The 20,524-nt window shown below is 36.8% G+C and overlaps 1 protein-coding gene across 1 annotated transcript in view; it reads right to left on the reverse strand.

Annotated features, from left to right (window-relative positions):
* Window positions 1-17,360, reverse strand: part of dachb (dachshund b) — a 42,272-nt gene extending 24,912 nt beyond the window's left edge. Inside the window, exon 1 of the mRNA XM_079896779.1 lies at window positions 16,670-17,360. Within this exon, the coding sequence (XP_079752905.1) occupies window positions 16,670-17,112 (443 nt within the window). The 5' untranslated portion in view covers window positions 17,113-17,360. The remainder of the gene's footprint in view (window positions 1-16,669) is intronic.
* Between the last annotated feature and the right edge of the window lie 3,164 nt (window positions 17,361-20,524).

Genomic DNA, 20,524 nt, shown 5'->3' on the forward strand with positions numbered 1-20,524 from the left:
ATCTGATTCCAATGTAATCTAATTAAACATGCTTGCTCACATACATTCAGGGCTATTGTATGAGATCTTGATGATATTTGCTGTATCATCGTGAACACTAAAATAACTCTTTATTTATTGATGTTTATATTATTACATTTTATCTCTGCATAAAACATATATCAGACCACACCCAAGAGCCTGTTACTATGGAAACCTTTTCTCAATCAATACTCTGTCATCGGCTATGATTGGTGGCAGATGGAGGACAGGGGAGGATTCCCCCAGAGATCAAAGACATATTATTAAAGCTCAGGCGCACACACACACGCACACACGCACACACACACACACACACACACACACACACACACACACACACACACACACACAACACACACACACACACACACACACAGAGGGTAGCTCTATTTATTGCCATGATAGATATCAAACAGCTGTCATAGCCGTTGACCATAGGTCTCACTGAAGTTCCTCTTTACATTCATAAACGTTCACTAACAATAACTGTTAGGGTGGAGTCTCATGGAAACATGTCATGTAAGCGGGTCACACTTCACCCCAAAATTAAAAGAAAATAAAACATCTTCAACTTGTGTATTATTGTTGCTGTCGGGTGGAAACCTTTTATCTCGATCTATATTTTGTTATTTTTTCATATTGGTTACCCTTTACGTGGTTCAGATCATACTTATCTGACCGCTACCATTTTGTCTATTTAAATAGAGAAAAATCAATCATAACTCCAGTAAACTATGGAGTGCCGCAGGGATCTGTGTTAGGCCCTCTATTATTCTCAATATATATGCTGCCACTTGGAAATATTATAAGGAAACATGGAATTAGTTTCCATTGTTATGCTGATGACAATCAAATATATATTTCATCACGGCCGGATGAAAACGCTAAATTATCCAAATTGACAGAGTGTGTTAAAGATATAAAAGACTGGATGACGCGTAATTTTCTTTTATTAAATCCAGACAAGACAGAGGTACTACTTATCGGTTCAAAAAACAGCCCACAAAACCTCTCACAATACAACTTTAACATAGTAGGATGTCCTGCTACTTTATCCTCTACAGTAAAAGACCTGGGTGTTATACTAGATTGCAACCTGTCTTTTGAAAATCATATTTCATATGTTACAAAAACAGCCTTTTTCCACCTTAGAAACATTGCTAAGCTACGTAATATGCTATCAGTTTCTGATGCAGAAAAGTTAGTTCATGCATTCATGACCTCGAGACTAGATTACTGTAATGCTTTATTAGCTGGTTTTCCTGCATCCTCAGTAAACAAGCTACAGTTAGTCCAAAATGCAGCCGCTAGAGTTCTTACTAGATCAAGAAAATATGATCATATAACACCGATTTTTACATCACTACATTGGTTAACTATAAAGTCCCGTATTAACTACAAGGTATTGCTACTGACTTATAAAGCCCTAAACGGCTTAGCTCCAGTCTATTTAACCGATCTTCTATCGCCCTATAATCCATCGCGCTCTTTAAGATCACTAAATTCGAGGCTTTTGGTCATACCTAGGATATCCAGATCCACCAAAGGAGGGAGAGCATTTTCACATTTAGCTCCAAAACTCTGGAATAGCCTTCCTGATATTGTTCGTTGCTCAGACTCGCTCTCCCAGTTTAAAACTAGATTAAAGACGCATCTCTTCAGCCAGGCATTCATATAATATTTTTAATCTTACAGTTAAATCCGTTCTCTAGTTCATAAACGCCAGAGGAGAACTGGCCCCCCGACTGAGCCTGGGTTCTCCCAAGGTTTTTTTTTTTCTCCATTAGGTCACCTGATGGAGTTTCAGGTCACCATTAGGTCACTTGATGGAGTTTTTCGGTTCCTTGCCACTGTTGCCTTTGGCTTGCTCAGTTGGGGATATTTTGGGGATATTTAATTTTAATTTTATCAATCAATAAATTCCACTAGAAACAAACCTTGTTGTATTATTTTAATTTAATACTGTGAAGCTGCTTTGATACAATCTGTATTGTGAAAAGCGCTATACAAATATACTTGACTTGACTTGACTTACCTCTGTCTGTGGGTTTTGCAAATATTTAACCAATGAAAAGTATTAAAAAGAGCTTGTGACTAAACATTTTATCTCCGTTGGATCCTCAAACTGTCGGTCAAACCTCATAACTCCACCCGCCTCTATCATGAATGACGTGACGACTGCCGTTTAGACCATAGATACAGTGAGGAAAATAAGTATTTGAACACCCTGCTATTTTGCAAGTTCTCCCACTTGGAAATCATGGAGGGGTCTGTATAATCAATATATGATTTTTTAACTATTTATTTGTATGATACAGCTGCAAATAAGTATTTGAACACCTGTCTATCAGCTAGAATTCTGACCCTCAAAGACCTGTTAGTCTGCCTTTAAAATGTCCACCTCCACTCCATTTATTATCCTAAATTAGATGCACCTGTTTGAGGTCGTTAGCTGCATAAAGACACCTGTCCACCCCATACAATCAGTAAGAATCCAACTACAAACATGGCCAAGACCAAAGAGCTGTCCAAAGACACTAGAGACAAAATTGTACACCTCCACAAGGCTGGAAAGGGCTAAGGGGAAATTGCCAAGCAGCTTGGTGAAAAAAGGTCCACTGTTGGAGCAATCATTAGAAAATGGAAGAAGCTAAACATGGCTGTCAATCTCCCTCGGACTGGGGCTCCATGCAAGATCTCACCTCGTGGGGTCTCAATGATCCTAAGAAAGGTGAGAAATCAGCCCAGAACTACACGGGAGGAGCTCGTCAATGACCTGAAAAGAGCTGGGACCACCGTTTCCAAGGTTACTGTTGGTAATACACTAAGACGTCATGGTTTGAAATCATGCATGGCACGGAAGGTTCCCCTGCTTAAACCAGCACATGTCAAGGCCCGTCTTAAGTTTGCCAATGACCATTTGGATGATCCAGAGGAGTCATGGGAGAAAGTCATGTGGTCAGATGAGACCAAAATAGAACTTTTTGGTCATAATTCCACTAAACGTGTTTGGAGGAAGAAGAATGATGAGTACCATCCCAAGAACACCATCCCTACTGTGAAGCATGGGGGTGGTAGCATCATGCTTTGGGGGTGTTTTTCTGCACATGGGACAGGGCGACTGCACTGTATTAAGGAGAGGATGACCGGGGCCATGTATTGCGAGATTTTGGGGAACAACCTCCTTCCCTCAGTTAGAGCATTGAAGATGGATCGAGGCTGGGTCTTCCAACATGACAATGACCCGAAGCACACAGCCAGGATAACCAAGGAGTGGCTCTGTAAGAAGCATATCAAGGTTCTGGCGTGGCCTAGCCAGTCTCCAGACCTAAACCCAATAGAGAATCTTTGGAGGGAGCTCAAACTCCGTGTTTCTCAGCGACAGCCCAGAAACCTGACTGATCTAGAGAAGATCTGTGTGGAGGAGTGGGCCAAAATCCCTCCTGCAGTGTGTGCAAACCTGGTGAAAAACTACAGGAAACGTTTGACCTCTGTAATTGCAAACAAAGGCTACTGTACCAAATATTAACATTGATTTTCTCAGGTGTTCAAATACTTATTTGCAGCTGTATCATACAAATAAATAGTTAAAAAATCATACATTGTGATTTCTGGATTTTTTTTTTAGATTATGTCTCTCACAGTGGACATGCACCCACGATGACAATTTCAGACCCCTCCATGATTTCCAAGTGGGAGAACTTGCAAAATAGCAGGGTGTTCAAATACTTATTTTCCTCACTGTATGTATACGTAGATGCCGGTCAGCATGTCGTCACTCACAGTAAGAATCAATGATGTCACAACATTGCGTAGCTTCTCGTTGTGAAACTGCCGAGATTTTAATTCCCGAAGAAATGGGATTACCTTTAGCAGGTGAGAATGTATTAACTCAATATTACATGTTTTAACTATGGTACTTTTAATGTTTTTACTTTTATATGGAAACATTTTAATGTTGTGTTAGTTGGAGCGGAGAAGAGTGTCTTAGTCTGGCATTAGTCATTGAGTCATTGCCAATACTGCTTAAATAGCCTGTGCGTAGCACTTCATCTTTAATAACATGAGATTTAACACGAGTGCCCACGTAGCTACAGTAAACTTTATAGCCCTTAAGTTGATGAAAACGTAACACAATGCACTTACTACTTCAGAAGTGGCCATTCTAATGATGGACAAAACAAGCATATCCTCAATTCACTTCTCAAAAACCTTGTAACTACATTTGAGCTTGGTTTTTGTAAAATGGTAATAATATAATGACTCATGCAAGCGTATGGACATATATAAAGCAACAGTATCAAATTTGACAACACAGTGTTTCTTCGCAGTGCTTTACAGTTTAGAGTGTTTATTTTTATTTTTTTGGAGATTCGAGGTTTCCAACCGAAAGTGACGCTATGTTATTTAAAATAAATAAGCATATTTCTCCCAATTTTAAAACTACTAAAAGTATAATACTAAAACTTTCTCCTATCGCAGCTTAATGTGAAAAAAAGGTTGATTACCCTGAAAATCATTGGGTCTGTGAAAGTTTCAGAACATTGCATCTGTTGTTGAGCATTCAGAAAACCTTGTAAATAAATGTTGTGATGTTATTTCCATCAAGACGACGTGCATACATTTTTGGTCAAGATCTTGTATTGACAGTGCAAGAGTCCAGCACTCTGTAAAGTCTCATCCAGCACATCCCAAAGACTTTCAATTAATTTAAGATCTGGACAATTTCATGTGTGAATATGATTATTCATGCTCCCTCCCAACTATTCTCTCACAATTTGAGCCTGATGAATCTTGACATTGTCATCCTGGAATATGGCCATGATGTGTCTTCCTACATGGTTGTTTAAGAAATGAAAAGCCACACACTCCATCAATTAGGGTTAGAAGAACTGTTGCCAAACACATAACATGATAGAAACATGATAATCACTGCAATAATGACACAATCATAGACTCAATAAAGCAGCACCAAAGAACTTTTCCTCTTCGGTCCCCCTACAGGTTGGAAGCGGAATTGTCCATTACTGCTGTCGTAAATAATTTAGCCTACCGTCGCACGCACGCTCGCTGTTTATCCAGCGCCGCTTTGGAATGAACGATTTGGAATGAATGAGTATGATTTTATGAAAGTATGATGTATTGCGACATCAGAAACGAAGAAAAACAAAATAATGACTATTGTAACGCTTGACGTAAAGCAAGTCAAATTTGTAGTTTCTTATGTCTCATTCGAACTACAGAAACGAACTGGCCGTAAAGTGAATCCAGAAGTGCCTTTCATCCTGTTACGACTTGATGAACCACTGAAACGATTTTGGAAACATTATTTTAAGGTAAAAAATAATCTTTAGTGTTGCTTTAAGTATCCGCCTATTTAAATCCAAACACCGACTCTTTTTATTTATTTATTTTTGGCCAGGAAGTGGATTGTATTTTGTTGTATTTTTAAGTACCTGCACCTTCCACTTAATTAAATGTAAATTAAAAAAAAAAAATCTCAATCTCAACCTATACAAAATATCTCTCCTCATGTACGCATTATAGATATATTTACAAGAATAGCACATATTCCCCATTTCGAGACAATAATCAACCTGCTTTACTGCATCACACACCTGAATTAACATGCTTTGACAGGACAGAACATCCTTTTCTTTGTGGTTTTTTTTCTTTGCTTTTTTTCTACTATGATGTCATAGTGCTCAGCTCTGGAGGGAATCCCTCCCTCCTTTATTGATTGGTCAAGGTTGTCTTCTTTACTTTCCTTTCATTTGAGCTAGGTATTGAATTTATGTAGCCCTTTGCCTCTTTTTCTCACTACTATCAAGTATGATAATAAGGACAGACACACAGCACACACACACACACACACACACACACACACACACACACACACACACACACACACACACACACACACACACACACACACACACACACACTCTAATCACACGTTCAACACACCCATTCATACACACATACACAATGACATCTATTGACTTTCTTCTGAGAAATACAATAGCTCCATCTTTCTCTGGCTGGTTTTGTGTGGACCACAGAGGAGCTAATTACAGTCTCTCATTTTCAATTGAGTGAGAAGAGAAGGAGAGGGAAGAGATGACAGAGAAAACACACAAAAGGAAAGAAAAAAATGTCCATAACAAAAAATAACAGAGAAAAGTGAGGGAGAAAATGAATTAGATCACAGTGAGACAATTTGAGACTTATTCAGTGTTCAAAACCAATTTCATTTACAGCCTCTGACACTTTATATTGTACAGTATATTATGAAAAGAACACAATGCTTAGGCTCTGAATTCTGAATGTTGCTTATAATACTTAATATGTACAAGCACACACAACACAGAATGGTGGAGAAGAGTTTTGTATATGGGTGAGAACAACTCCCGCTTCCTTCAGAAAATGTAAAAATCTAGTATATATTTATAAAAGAATGTTGTACATTATAAAAAATCTAGAGGCACAACATGCATGTTATGCATTATTAGGTCAAATTTAAACAGTTTGCTCTAATGTACACATATATACACACATTACTCCAGTCTTCACGGTCACATGATCCTTCTAATATGCTGATTTGCAGCTCAAGATACATTAAGAATTATTATCAATGTTGAAAGTAGCTGTGCTGCTTACTATTTTTGTGGAACACTACCATTCAAAAGCTTGGGGTAACTTAGAAATTAAGTTATACTTTAATTCAACAAGGATGCATTAAATTTTTCAAAAGTGAGAGTAAAGACATTATAATGTAACTAAAAATATATAATTTCAAATAAATGCTGTCCGTTTGAACTTTCTGTTCATCAAAGAATCCTGAAATAAAGTGCATCACTGTTTCCACAAAAATATTAAGCAGCAACAATTATTTTCAACATTGATAATAATACGAAAACTTAATAATTAATAATTGAGCACCAATACTAATAATAACTGAGCACCAAATCAGCATATTCGAATGATTTCTGAAGGATGATGTGACTGAAGACTGGAGGAATGATGCTGAAAATACAGCTCTGCCATCACAGGAATAAACTACATGTAAAAATATATTCAAATAGGAAACTGTACTTTTAAAGTGTAATAATATTTCACAATATTACTGTTTTTTATATATTTTTGATCAAATACATGCAGCCTTCATAAGAATAGACCATTCATTTTAATACGTTTTTGATTAATTCTGCATTTTAAAAAAATCAGAGTAAAATGTATTTAGAAGGCTGTGTAAGAAGGAAGACTACAGAGAGAGAGAGAGAGAGAGAGAGAGAGAGAGAGAGAGAGAGAGAGAGAGAGAGAGAGAGAGAGAGAGAGAGGCGGTTTATCTGCTGCTCTGTTTCTTAACCACACAAAGGCGGCATTCATTCTCTGTCTAAAAAGAATCACAGAAGCAAACAGAAAACATAAATGCTGATTTCTATTCATAGAGTGAAAGAGGAAAAGGGGCACAAGGAAACAACAACAACAACAACTGGTGGCTTAAAGCATTTTTTAATGCTTGTGTAAATATAGAAATGTTGTTGAAAGACAAAATGACCAATTGAACATAATTTATGAGAATGATTTACTTTTATGACACTTATGATCTGGTCTAAAAGCTATTGAACGGTCTAATTATACTATAAGGTGCAACCTTATATTTATTCCGTTCTGAGAATTATTGACAAAATAGATTTGTGTAACTGTGATCAAGCCTCTTTTGCAGATGGGAGGTTGCTAGGGTGTTCTGTGTGGTTGTTAGGTGGCTGCTAAAAGGTACAAGTTAAAAGAGCACAAGGCTCCCTGACTCCGTATACATTTTCACTGTTTTCCAGCATGTTATATCATGATAGCTTAGAAATAGTAGTCCTCTTCCAGCTTCCAAATTTGAGCTTTTATGAATGTCTTTAGCATGAATATTATAACAAATACCGTAAAATGAGTTACACACTAAAGTTCAATACTTAGTTTTCACAGTTTTTTTAAGTAAAAGTATTAGCAATAGTAAAAGTGACTCTTACAGTACGTTAGTAAGCGCCACTAATGACCAAAATTCTACATTGACTGATTTTCAGTTTCTGCTGCTACCTCATGAATACTTCTCCTTCTTTATCTACTACTCTTCCTGTCTTTCTTTTCCTCTTTGCCTCCTGCATATTAAAACATTTACTTATTCAATTCTCTCTATACTTTCCTCCCTCTCTGTCCTCTTTAGATAGAGGACATATTTGCAAGCCAATAAACAATCCTCTTGTGTGTGTGTGTGTGTGTGTGTGTGTGTGTGTGTGTGTGTGTGTGTGTGTGTGTGTGTGTGTGTGTGTGAAGTGCCAAGTCAGCACAGTCAGGGATGACACCTTGTGATCGGACAGAGAGACGCGAGCAGCATTCTCAAAGGTGCTACAGGGTGAGAATGGGAAAAATTGGGAGAATATATTAGACAGGAATGGAATAAACCAACACTCCACAAACACACTGTTCTCCACAAATCACTGTTACGGTGATTTTAACACAAAAGAGCTTTCTTAGGCATGACAAAAAGAAATGAATATCAAACTTATTCAACAGAGTGTAACAATCAGGTTCCAGATGTAAAAAATCCCATTCCTTTTCTGCATAAGGGAATTGATTTTTAGCAATAACTAATAAACCATTAAAGGTCCCCTATTATGCAAAATTCACTTTTGCATGCTGTTTGGACATAAATGTGTGTTGGCAGTGTGTGTACACAACCAGCCAATAGTGATAAAAATCCACTCACTCCTTTTTTATTAATCCCCATAAATCATCAGCAGTGTCTCCAAATGACCTGTTTTCAGAATGCTGTTTTAGTGACGTCACTAAAACAGGCCCCGCCCACGAGCGTTGACAGACATTGCCGTTCTAACATAGACCCGCCCTGATCGAGTCCACAGCTGCTGCACTGACGAGAATGTCTCCCAAGCGTTGTAGGTGTTGTGTGGCTGGATGTATTAATCCACATAGCTCTCTCTATTTACTCCCGAAATCTGAGGCAGCCGCTGAGGACGAGGTGGAATTATTTTGATTTTAAAGAAAATGCTCCCTCAACTCTACCGAAATTCGTTTATGTACTTGCGCACTTCTTATAACTTACTGTGTTTACTCAGCTCTTACAGTGATTTTCTGAAGTAAAACTGACGCTTCATCTTTTGTGTGATGTACAATAAACTTTATTAAACTCATCAGTATATGTTTGATCATCATTCGGACCTGGTCCGAAACAGCAGACTTGTAGGCTATTAATAGTGGATACATACAAGCAGATGACAAATACGTTATAACCGTAATTAAACTACTAAACTATACCTGTCCCATCTCTATACAGCACTCTGACTCTGTAGGCATTATTGTCCGACTCGAAATGAACACCGTTACTGAGAGTTTCTGATATTATCATCATTCCGTGAGTTCTGATATTATAGTTTCTGATATTATCATCATATGTTGTTAATCAATGGCATATCATTTTGTAGAAGCCATCATCCCGCATAATTTAAACGACTTTTTTTTTTTTTAATACTCGTGTTTAATATTGGAATTCCTGGTGAAAAACTACATTACCCATGCAAAACAATCCCCACCAATCAGGGAGTCAAGCAAATCGCGCCAAAATAACTCTTTACCGCCCACCCACTCCCATGAAGCACTGTGAATTACATAATTGAGTCAATCTCCTTACACTTGCTAACAACTTAAATAAATAAATATATTAATATATAGCTCTCACGCTAAATTGCCCTGTTTAGAAAATCTGGCCCTAAGGCCGCTAGAAAAAGTGAACAACTCTTCCCCAAAATAAATTATAAATTAATTAGTTATTCAGTTTCAGATTCAGTTTCAGATTCAAACCTATCCATCCAAGTGTGGACAAAACAACTGTTTAAAAGAATACAGAAAAGTGATCAAATCCAAAGACAGTTTTCATGCTCTTTTCCATACAATGACAATAAACAGTAAATGAAGCTTCATAAAAGCACCGTCCATAAAAGTCCTCTGACGATTTGTGAGAGAAACACACCAAAACATAAGTAGTTATTCATTGAGAATCTTGACACCTGCCCTACATCTCCTTGGCGTTTTCACAAGAAAAATGTCTGATTTGTGATTGAATCAATGTTTTGAGTCAGTTCTTTTCAATGAATCAATTCATCTGGTTCACAAAAACTGTCTGAATAATTTGTTCACAAATTGGACTAATCCAATTCTATCTGATTAATTAATCCAAGGCCTGTTTTTCACACTATTATATGACTTAAACACACACACACACACACACACACACACACACACACACACACACACACACACACACACACACACACACACACACACACACACACACACACACACACACTTTAGAGCATGTGTCATGGACTACCATGATGATAAATTCACAATGCTTTTTGCATCCTTTTTGAGGTATGAAAAGCTTTCATTGTAATTGCATTGAAAAAGGTGGCTGAATTTCTTTTTTTTACCCATTTTGGTAATATTGTTAAATACAAAAATATATAACGGTAAGAAAATGATCACAGATATTTTTATTTTTGGATGAACTGCTCCTTTAAAAGGAAGGCATGAGAAAAAAAAACAGTGTTTGAAACATACTGTCAACTACCACTTTGTCATTTTTGTTTTCTTCAAGCCTCTAACGAAGAGGTGAGTAGGAAGAGAGGGCTTATCATGTGTCTAACATCCATCCATAACATCCACACCTCAACAGGAAAAAGCGTGGGGAGGGAGTGAGTGTGTGTGTGTGTGTGTCTGCTTGACTGTCTTAAGGGGAAACTGACTATTTTACAATAGCTTATCTCCCTCACTCAGATAAGAGATCCAAACAGAAGTCTGGTTTATTTTGTTCGGAGAAACATTATCACAACGCATCTATCCATCCGCATGTTACCCGTCTACATGACCGCAATGCAAACACTGACGCATGATCTCAACAGAAGTCATAAAAGAGGTCATGATGCTATGGCTAAAACAAGTGAGATGAGGCATCTGTTAGTCTGAAAACAAGCTGACTCTTGTTGCGTCTAGACGAGATCATTCATTTATGCGTCTGTGAACCCCACAAGCGTCAGGTCATGAAAAAAAGATGCCAGATTCCTCCTGTTTCATTCAGTATCTCGGGTACTTAACGTGCTAACCTGTCACTTAGCACCTCGCAATCAGCTAATCACTTGATGTAACATACAGAACTTCCCTTTATAATCGCTACACAGAGCTATTGTCTCACAAGTTGTAAAAAGCTCTTTACACTTTAATTGTCTGTTTGGTTTAACCAACCTATGACTGGAAAAGATTGTATCTTTCTAACTGAAAACAGAAGAAAGGTTTTTCCTGTGATGGCAAAACTGAATTTTCAGCATCATTACTCCAGTCGTCAGTGTCACATGATCCTTCAGAAATCATTCTAATATGCTGTTAGTCCTGATCATGTCATGTTTAGTTTTTGTACCTGGTTCTGTTTGGTTTCATGGTCATGTTCGGTTTCGTTTTCCTTGTTACCATTTGCCTCGTTCATAGTTTGCTGCCATAGTTTCTGATTGAGTTATGCACCTGTTTCTTGTTCTGTTGATCATTCCTTGCCCTCAGTTCTTTCTGTTCATTGTTCAAGAAACATTTCTCATTATTATCAATGTTGAAAACAGTTGTGCTGCTTAATATTTTTGTGGAAAATTCTTTGATGACTTAAAAGTTTCAAAGAACAGCATTTATTTGATATGGAGCCCTGCACATGACATGCAGAAAAAAAGATGTACATTGTGACCCCAAATTAGGAATTTGTTCTCTCGTTTTAGTAAATTGTGGCCATGAATTAAGAATTCGTCCCCACGACTTAATTAATTCTCTCGTTTTAGTAAATCATGGCCATGTTGTACTAATTTGTTCGCTCTTTTTGATTTAACTAAAACAAGGGAACGAATTGTACAACGTGGCCACGATTTAGTAAAACGAGAAAACAAATTATTACCGTATATCGTACGTACGCTCGATTTATTAAAACGAGGGAACAAATTACTTTATGGTGCGCACGATTTATTTAAAATGAGGGAACGAATTAGTAAAACGTGCTGACGTATTAGTAAGTTGCGGTAACGAATTGGTCATTCGTGGCCACAATATACATGTCATGTGCGGGGCTCCGTAATTTGAAATATAAATCTTTTGTAGCATTATAAATGTCTTTACTGTCACTTTTCTAAATATTTTTTTTATAATTAAGACTAAACATACAGCAAAGTGACTTTCTATAATTTCGAAATCAGGCACTAAATAGAGTATCTACAGCAGGGTTCACCAATCTCGGTCCTGGAGGGCCGCTGTCCCTGCAGAGTTTAGCTCCAACCAGCTCCAACACACCTGTTTGAAAGTTTCTAGTATGCCTAGTGAGACCTTGATTAGCTGGTTCAGGTGTGTTTAATTGGGGTTGGAGCTAAACTCTGCAGGACACTGGCCCTCCAGGACCGAGATTGGTGAACCCTGATCTACAGTATAAAGCATACCCCCCCCCCCACACACACACACACACACACACACATTAAATTACATTAAACTGACTTTGAATCTTATAAAAAAGTTGAAAATTGCTTAACTTGTTTTGATGAGTTAAAGCAATGTAAAACATATGTTGTCGTAACTTATTGATCATAGAATTTTTTACAGTGTTGTTGCTTAATTATCTGAACCTGCAATCTAACAATCTAACAGCATAAAGAGACTTTATTATCCATATGTTCCTGATGTTCACCTGGACTACACAATAACTTTCTGAAGAGGAAATTTCTCAGATTTACAGCCTGATTCTTGACAGAGAGGCACAATGCTGTGACGCATAAGTCGTACCATCCAACATCCGCTTCTGATGTGGACAAATGTAATTAAGTGTTATCAAAATGTCCACTTCACGCTACACATTAACCTCGCTGAGTGCAACTGCACCCCCAGAGAAGCTCATTAGTACTGAATGTACTGAATGACCTCAGCTGAGACACAACTCAATAAGGAATCAAATGAATGACTGCTGTTCTCCTGGTCTTTCACACTCACTGCTTGAAGCAGCACATAGTGTGGCCTGTTTTAGAGCACATTTTTTGTGTGTGTTTTTGTTTTTTTAATTCGCTTTGGTACTATTTTCACAAGTAAGGTGTACATTTTCAAAACTCTCAGTACAAAAATCCAAACTGATCACACTTGTGACACAGCAAAACCTGATGCAATGCTTTCATTCAGTTGCATATATTTTCAGTCCACATAATCATTGTTTCAAACACAAGATTACTGTAATAAGAAAATTTGGTTCAATCACCAAAACGCAACAGTATGATCTTCTTTCAGTTTAGTGCTTTTAACAATCAGTTCATTTAATAGCAAACCATGCAAGATGTTTCAAATCATCCTTGTTGTTGAATTAATTACAGTAATACAGGCTACAGTTGCCACATTAGAAAATACACTTACATTACCTAACTTATGTAATTGAATCCATAATGTTATGTGCTATCAAAAGGCGTGATGAAGTATGACCCTTCTATTGATGCATTTCTGGTCAATCTGATGTTACACAGTCTCTCTCTCTCTCTCTCTCTCTCTCTCAACATAGTGCGGTGGTTATCATCCAGATATATCACTTGTGTAAAAAAAGATATATATCCAGATATATCACTTGTGTAAAAAAATAAAAAAAAAAATTAATTAAATTTGGCTAAATTGCAAACAAGTTCAGAAAGTATAGAATCAATATCTATAGGTGTACTAAATTATACATTGATTAACCATTAAGATCAGTTGGATTAAATAATAGACAAATGTATTAAACTGAACGAGAAGAGATGCAAATAAAAAGGTTGATACTAAGAGCTTTATGAAAGGCAGTTACTGTGAATGAAACATTTATATAGATGAATTATATTTGTGTAGTGAAAAGGATACTTTGTGATTTTGTGTGTTGTACTAACAATTGAAAATATGCTGAAATGTTTGGGAAAAAAGTGCACTTTTGATGATCTATTGTGTTTAAATTGAAAGTTTTTGAAATGTACACTTTACTTTGGTACTATAGTACCAAAATAGTACCAAAGCGTATTAAAAAAAAACCTGTAACAGGTTACTGTATTCACGCATTCTCCACTTAAGCAAAGTGCACTGATGAAATAGAGAAACGGCTTTACTACAGATTCTAAAGCTGGAACTTAGTCTGATCCTAGAGGCCATTCTATATTCATATTACAGCAGACATAGTCCACCGCAGCCCCAAGTACAGACTCACTATTACACCATGGATCACTTCATACTGACACAATCATGATTCAACAACATCTGAGGCATGGACTGTTTTATTGTGCAAGCTTCTTGGTTTTCAAATTCTTATTAATAAATGGTAATGTTCAGTGCATGACAAGCTAGGCAATAAAACAAGCCACCATTTGAGCCTACTGTATTCTTAGGATCACATATGGTGAGACATGACTGTTTATACAGAGAAATAAAATCACGAGTGTATGTGTGTGTTCTCCACAATATATGTCACAGGTCAATAAGCAGTTCACTCATGCAAAGCAGTGTAAACCATCTGCTAGGAAACATAATCCAGACAACACAAAGGTGAAATGTGACCAATACTAAATTCTTAATACAATCAAAAATTATATTGTTCTTCCTGGAATCATATCATACTTTTTTATTAATGACTTAATCAACAATGAATTATATTTCTTTAGCTGTACACTAGCAAATTGATGGCCTCAAACAGACATGAACTAAAAGCCACAAAACAGTGTTTGTTTTACATAATTATCTACAAGCAAAAAAACCCTGACTGCTATTAAATGCTTTTCTCTCTCATCATTTTCTTAAAAGATCATAGTTTTAAATTTCAAGACGTTTTTTCTTCTTCAATTTACTAGCTTCCTAATCTCACCAGAGGCAACAGTTCTGACATTCACACCCCATAAAAATATTTCCAGCAAACCTGTGAATGTATCCAAAAGTCCCTTTGAAACCTGATGACAGACTTTCTTCAAAACACATGACCTAATATGACAATATATCTCCCCTCTATTCAGTCATGGTCTCTGCACAAACAGACCGCAACAAAGAGAAGGATTAGGACATCACATTCAAAGCACCATATTTTAACCTATTGTCTGCTGTGAATAAAGCGCGACCGTAACGTGACTCTGTAGATGTTACATGATCCCAGTGTTTTCACAGCACTGTACAAAACATACTAAAATATATACAGTCATGTAGTTAATCACTTGGGCATTACACAGAAGCCATTACTCAAATGAAATGTTTAAATGCATTAAAGTATTAGGCTCCAAACTAATATGGTCTTTGCTAGGAAATGCAAACAAATTGGTTCTCTCTCTCTCTCTCTCTCTCTGTTTGGAAGAAGACTGTTATTACTGATTAGTAACATAGGACGCTCGAAATGTCCTTAATAAAAAGCAAGCAGTGAGATCGGAAAGTGGATAAACAGTTGACCGATGCATGCGTTTACATAAGGATCTGGAAAATTGATCTGTGTCACGTATGTGAGGATCTAAGGTGATTGAACAGGACAGGCATGCACTGGGCTTCAAAGAACGGCAATTACAATCACAAGCTGACGCACAACGTGTATTCACAGAACTAATGGTTCCTGACGGAACTATTCCATCCAATTAGAGCCATGGGTTTTCATTCAGGGGTCTGTGGACCCCTGGGGGTCCCTGAAAGTATTCCAGGGTGTCCATGGAGAAGACAGATAAGCACATTGTAATGCAAGCAAACTTCCTTGATAAAAGTTTTATCGTGAAAATTTACCTCATATAGAGGTTGCGGGACCTTGCATTGGCAGAATATCTGAGATGGTCCAAATGCAATCTGCAAACATTTCTTCAGTCATGAACATGTTTTTACTTCTTAGTTAAGAGTAATTTAATTGTGTTGGGCTTAAAGTAAACAATGTCAAGTGTAACCTTGTGTAAAGTGTAAAAGTTTAAATTCTTAAAAAAAAAACAAATGTTGGGATAGTTGGCATAATATTTGATTGATTTTATTTGCCATTTAGTTTTAAAATATTAATATAAAAAATATTTTGGCTACCAAATCAAAGTCAATGGGATGTAACCAACATTCAGGAAGTCACATTGTCATTTGGCAAGAATACCGTAAAACAAAATCAGTCAACCAAAGTTACTCTCTTGTGTATAACAGACAAGTACTATTAAATCAATATATCTGTGGAAAATTTCTTTAAAAAAACATAAACACAAGGATTTCATTTCTAAGAACTTTCTTAGAGGTTTTGAGTTTTAAACTAGATTTATTCTTAATATTTATTTTTATTCTTAATAGCCTATTTCTTTCATCATTTGCCACCAAGTCACAACTGGGGCTCCACTTGTTGCTTTTGAAAGGACTCAAGAGCAACATAACGGGACACTATGTTCCTCTACCCAACCCTGATGGAAAATACAATCTGTTTCACACACTTCTGCTTCTGTGCAGTTCTTTTAATATTGAAAAAGTATTGGGAATTATTTGTTTACTTTAGGATCTGCAATTTAAAAGTTAATGCATGCACACCAATAATTTAAACTTGCAGTAAGAAAAAAAAGTTATTCACCAAACGAACCTTGCATTGGTACAGTCGTTGTACAACGCTTCGAAATCCTTTCTGGAAATGAGTTTGCAGCGGTTCACTCCGGGCTGGATGGCACCGAGTCCGCGCAACACGCGCACCTGCTCCACGGAGCACACCACCGGGTTTATATCCAAACGCTTGAGTTTCGTGTACACGGTGTGCAGTCCGCCGACAAGGTGCTTCAAGAACAGGTCGAAGACTTGCGGGAGACAAATGAGCTCCTGACCATCAACGTTGAAAGAAGCGACTTTCACCCCGTGCACCTCCACGATTTTGCATTCGTTTGTCGCTACGCCGCTCGGAAGCGTCGCGTTCAGCGAGTTGATCAGACGCGGAGAGTCCGTGGGACTCGAGAAGAACGGGTCGGCTTTGAAGAGTTTACCGGACACCACAGAAGTCCCAGAGTGAACCGGAAGAGTCGCAGGAACAGCCATAGTGGTTATTACAATTAAATTTCTTAATGTGCCCTTTTACGTCGTCTACTTTCTCATCCCTCACTCTCTTATGCGCGTCCCTCTCTTGTGCACTGCGTCCAGAGAGCAAACTGGCAGCAACGAGCCGCGCGCCCCTCTTTACCCGTGTGAAAATTCAGATGAACGGAGCGCTTCACGGTTCGATTGACTCCGCCTCTCATTGGAAGAATGATGCACCATTTTGCCAACCACATGTGCTCCAATTTATGCGTAAAGACTTCACTGGAGGGCGAGAAATTACAGCCCTCCTCCTCTATTGAACGAGTGTCCAGCTCAATGCTTCTCTCAAGCTGTTATGATAATTCAGACGAGACATCCCAACCCATATCTGAAACCATCCATCAATCTCAAAATTATTCTTAACTTTATTTTTTTCTCATTTTATATATATATATTCTAATTATTAATAGGCAATGTTTATTTGAAGTAACTACAAATAGGCAGATTTATTGGTGAAGGCTATTTGCACAGATTCCGCCCACTCTGCTCACACAATTTACCACAGTACAAATAGCACATTAGCCTACTTCTATTTACATTTTGTGTGAATAGCTTCTTTCACTATTTAAAAGTATCACTTTCACTTTGTAAAGTTAACACAGATATGCTATTTCCACATGTTGAAAACACAATTTACACTATGTAAAAAAAAAACTTACAGGGAATAGCCTATTTCTTAAAAAAATACAACTCGTTTGTCACACCATGGAACATTTAAGTTGTTATTTTAGTTGTATTTATATAGCTACTATTATAGTTTTTAATATTTTGAATTTTATTTTAATTTTAGTTTGTTTTAGTAATTTTGTTATGTGCTTTCGATTTGAATTTTTTAAAATATTTGTATTTAGCTTAATTTATTTTTATTTCAGTTTGAGTAATTTTAGTATTTCAACAAACTTATTTTAAGTTATGGCAACATTTCTAATCATCCATCCATTTATCCATCCATCTGATAAAGTACTCTTGAACCATTTTTTCCACATGAACCTCTGGCAAAAAAAAAAAAACAAAAAAAAAACAATATTCACAAAATATTTGGTAACACTTTATTTTAGTGTCCCTGTTACATACTGTACATGTACTAACTGTAATAACAGTAAATGATGCATACTAAGTACTTACTATGTATTACTCAGTACTTAAATGTATAATTACACTGTAACAAAGAGTCCTTAAAATAAAGTGTAACTGAAATTTCCACTCATATACACAAAGAAAAAAAGTGCAAAAATGATACCTTTAGGGGTACAAAAGCTTGTCACTGGGGCAGTACCCTTAAAAAGGACATCTTTGTACCTTTTTTCTTTTTTACCACAAAAAGATTCATAGTCAGACCTTAAGGTATGTATTTGTAGTATAAGGTATATGCACCTTTTGGAGTAAAAATGTCCTTTTAAGGGTACTGCCCTAGCAGTCCACTGTGTTAAACTGTTCATGCACACTAAATTGTGCGCGATAGTCCTCTGTCAAGAAAATAAAGCGTGAATCAAGAAGCATGATCCTTAGGCAATAAAAGAATCAGCTTTGTCTTTTATAGGTCAGGCTAAGTCAGGTACTCAAGCGTTTGAATGCCATCTGTTCAGCATCATTGGGAAAACAAGCTCACACATCTGGATGTGTCTGTGGAAAGACTTCTGTGCACCCCTCTCCTGGGACTCGTGAGAAATCCTTGGAGAAAAATGCCATTAAAATACCCCACACAATCTCCTTAACAAAATGTGTGTTCCCATCAGGCATGCCATCTCTTTATTCACATTAATGAATTTGTAAAATCTCTTTTAAAGTGTTTAATGGAAAATGGAAAATAAACCAAAAATGTTGTCACCAATTACCTAAACCTTATATCCCATTAAATTGATTTTCCTGAACATCACTGATAGAAACACCTTTGTTGTTGTAGAATTTGTAGCAAAATATGATTTAACTGTATATTAATAGGACAAAAGTACTATTAAATGAGATAAACTGGAAAATAAAGGCATTTTTTATTAGTGGCCTCAGGCTTTAGAAGCAGTTAGCTAAATATAGTACATACTATTTTGCTATAGAGCTTTCAGGCTATTTATTTTGAGATTATAATGTCAAGAACAATGGTGTTATCTCAGCATGAGCTTTTGATATACACACATTTAGAAACTAACTGACTCAGACGACATAAGTGAAGAGTAGTCATGAAACCATTATAAAACAGCACGCTGATACAAAACGTATTTAGATGCATGATTTAAACAATTTATCAACATTATGAACACGTGAAAAAACCCTCTTGGATATTGAGAAGCAACTTCACAACTTTCCAGTGTAGATCAAAGTCAATACATGTGGGATTAGGATAAAGTGTCAGGAAGATGTCAATGACCTTAATGACAATTTGACCTGAATTTGCATATCAGGGTGAAATATAATTATGAACAGTAAGAATGAGGCTTTCTGTGAAACAAGGCTGGAGTTAATCCATTCAAATCCAATTTAAAGGAGAGAGTGTATAACTAGTCTTAGACTGACATGCTGCTCTTTAAATGGTTAATGGACAGTAAATTAATAGTGTGAAAGCTGTAGCTGCAGAAACAAACTCAATTATTTCGAGGTGAAGGAATGATTTGAAAATGGAGTATTAATATAAGGGTATTAATTTGACCCCAAAAATGTATTCGTCACACAGGAAAAGGCTGAAAACTTTAAACATACCATTTGAACACTGTATTAATACTTCTGGCATTTCCGTCACCAGTTTTCACGTTATTGTTATGTGTAGCATATAGAGTGAAGGGAAGTTTTCCATCTTATGTTTAATATAGGCTATGTTAAATATTATTTTTAAATTTGCATAAAAAAATAAAATGTCAGTTAGCAGATGTTTTTATCCATAGCGATTTACAGTATCTTTAAATCCTATTAACAAAACAGTATCTATTTTTGACATGCATTCTTGAGGGGAAGTTAAGCATAATGGATTTTAAGTTTATTCATTTTTATGTGATTAACACTCATTTAAAGGTATAGCGGAGGATTTTCCCGAATTTTAGAAAAGAACCGCCCTCTCCACTTTTTGAAAAAATGCACATGCGCAACACTCTACCTGCTCCCGAGAGGGAACGCCTATTAAACGTGTGCACGAGCTAATCATAGCTTACATTAACTTTTACTAGCACTGATTTTAAATGGATTTCTCCAAATAGCATGCCAAACTTTACCTGTCAAGTAGAAACTTCATGACTGAGGCATCAGTGGGAAGCCCAACCTGTGTTTTGAGCGCACGCCATTGTGTGAATCGCGTGCACGAGCACGTACGACGGCCTTACGTAAACATATCACCAGAATGATTGACACTTAGGAGGACCAATAGTCTTGATGATCCACCCGGAAAAAG

Source organism: Squalius cephalus, assembly GCF_949319135.1.
Source record: "Squalius cephalus genome assembly, chromosome: 2".
Classification (NCBI taxonomy): domain Eukaryota; kingdom Metazoa; phylum Chordata; class Actinopteri; order Cypriniformes; family Leuciscidae; genus Squalius; species Squalius cephalus.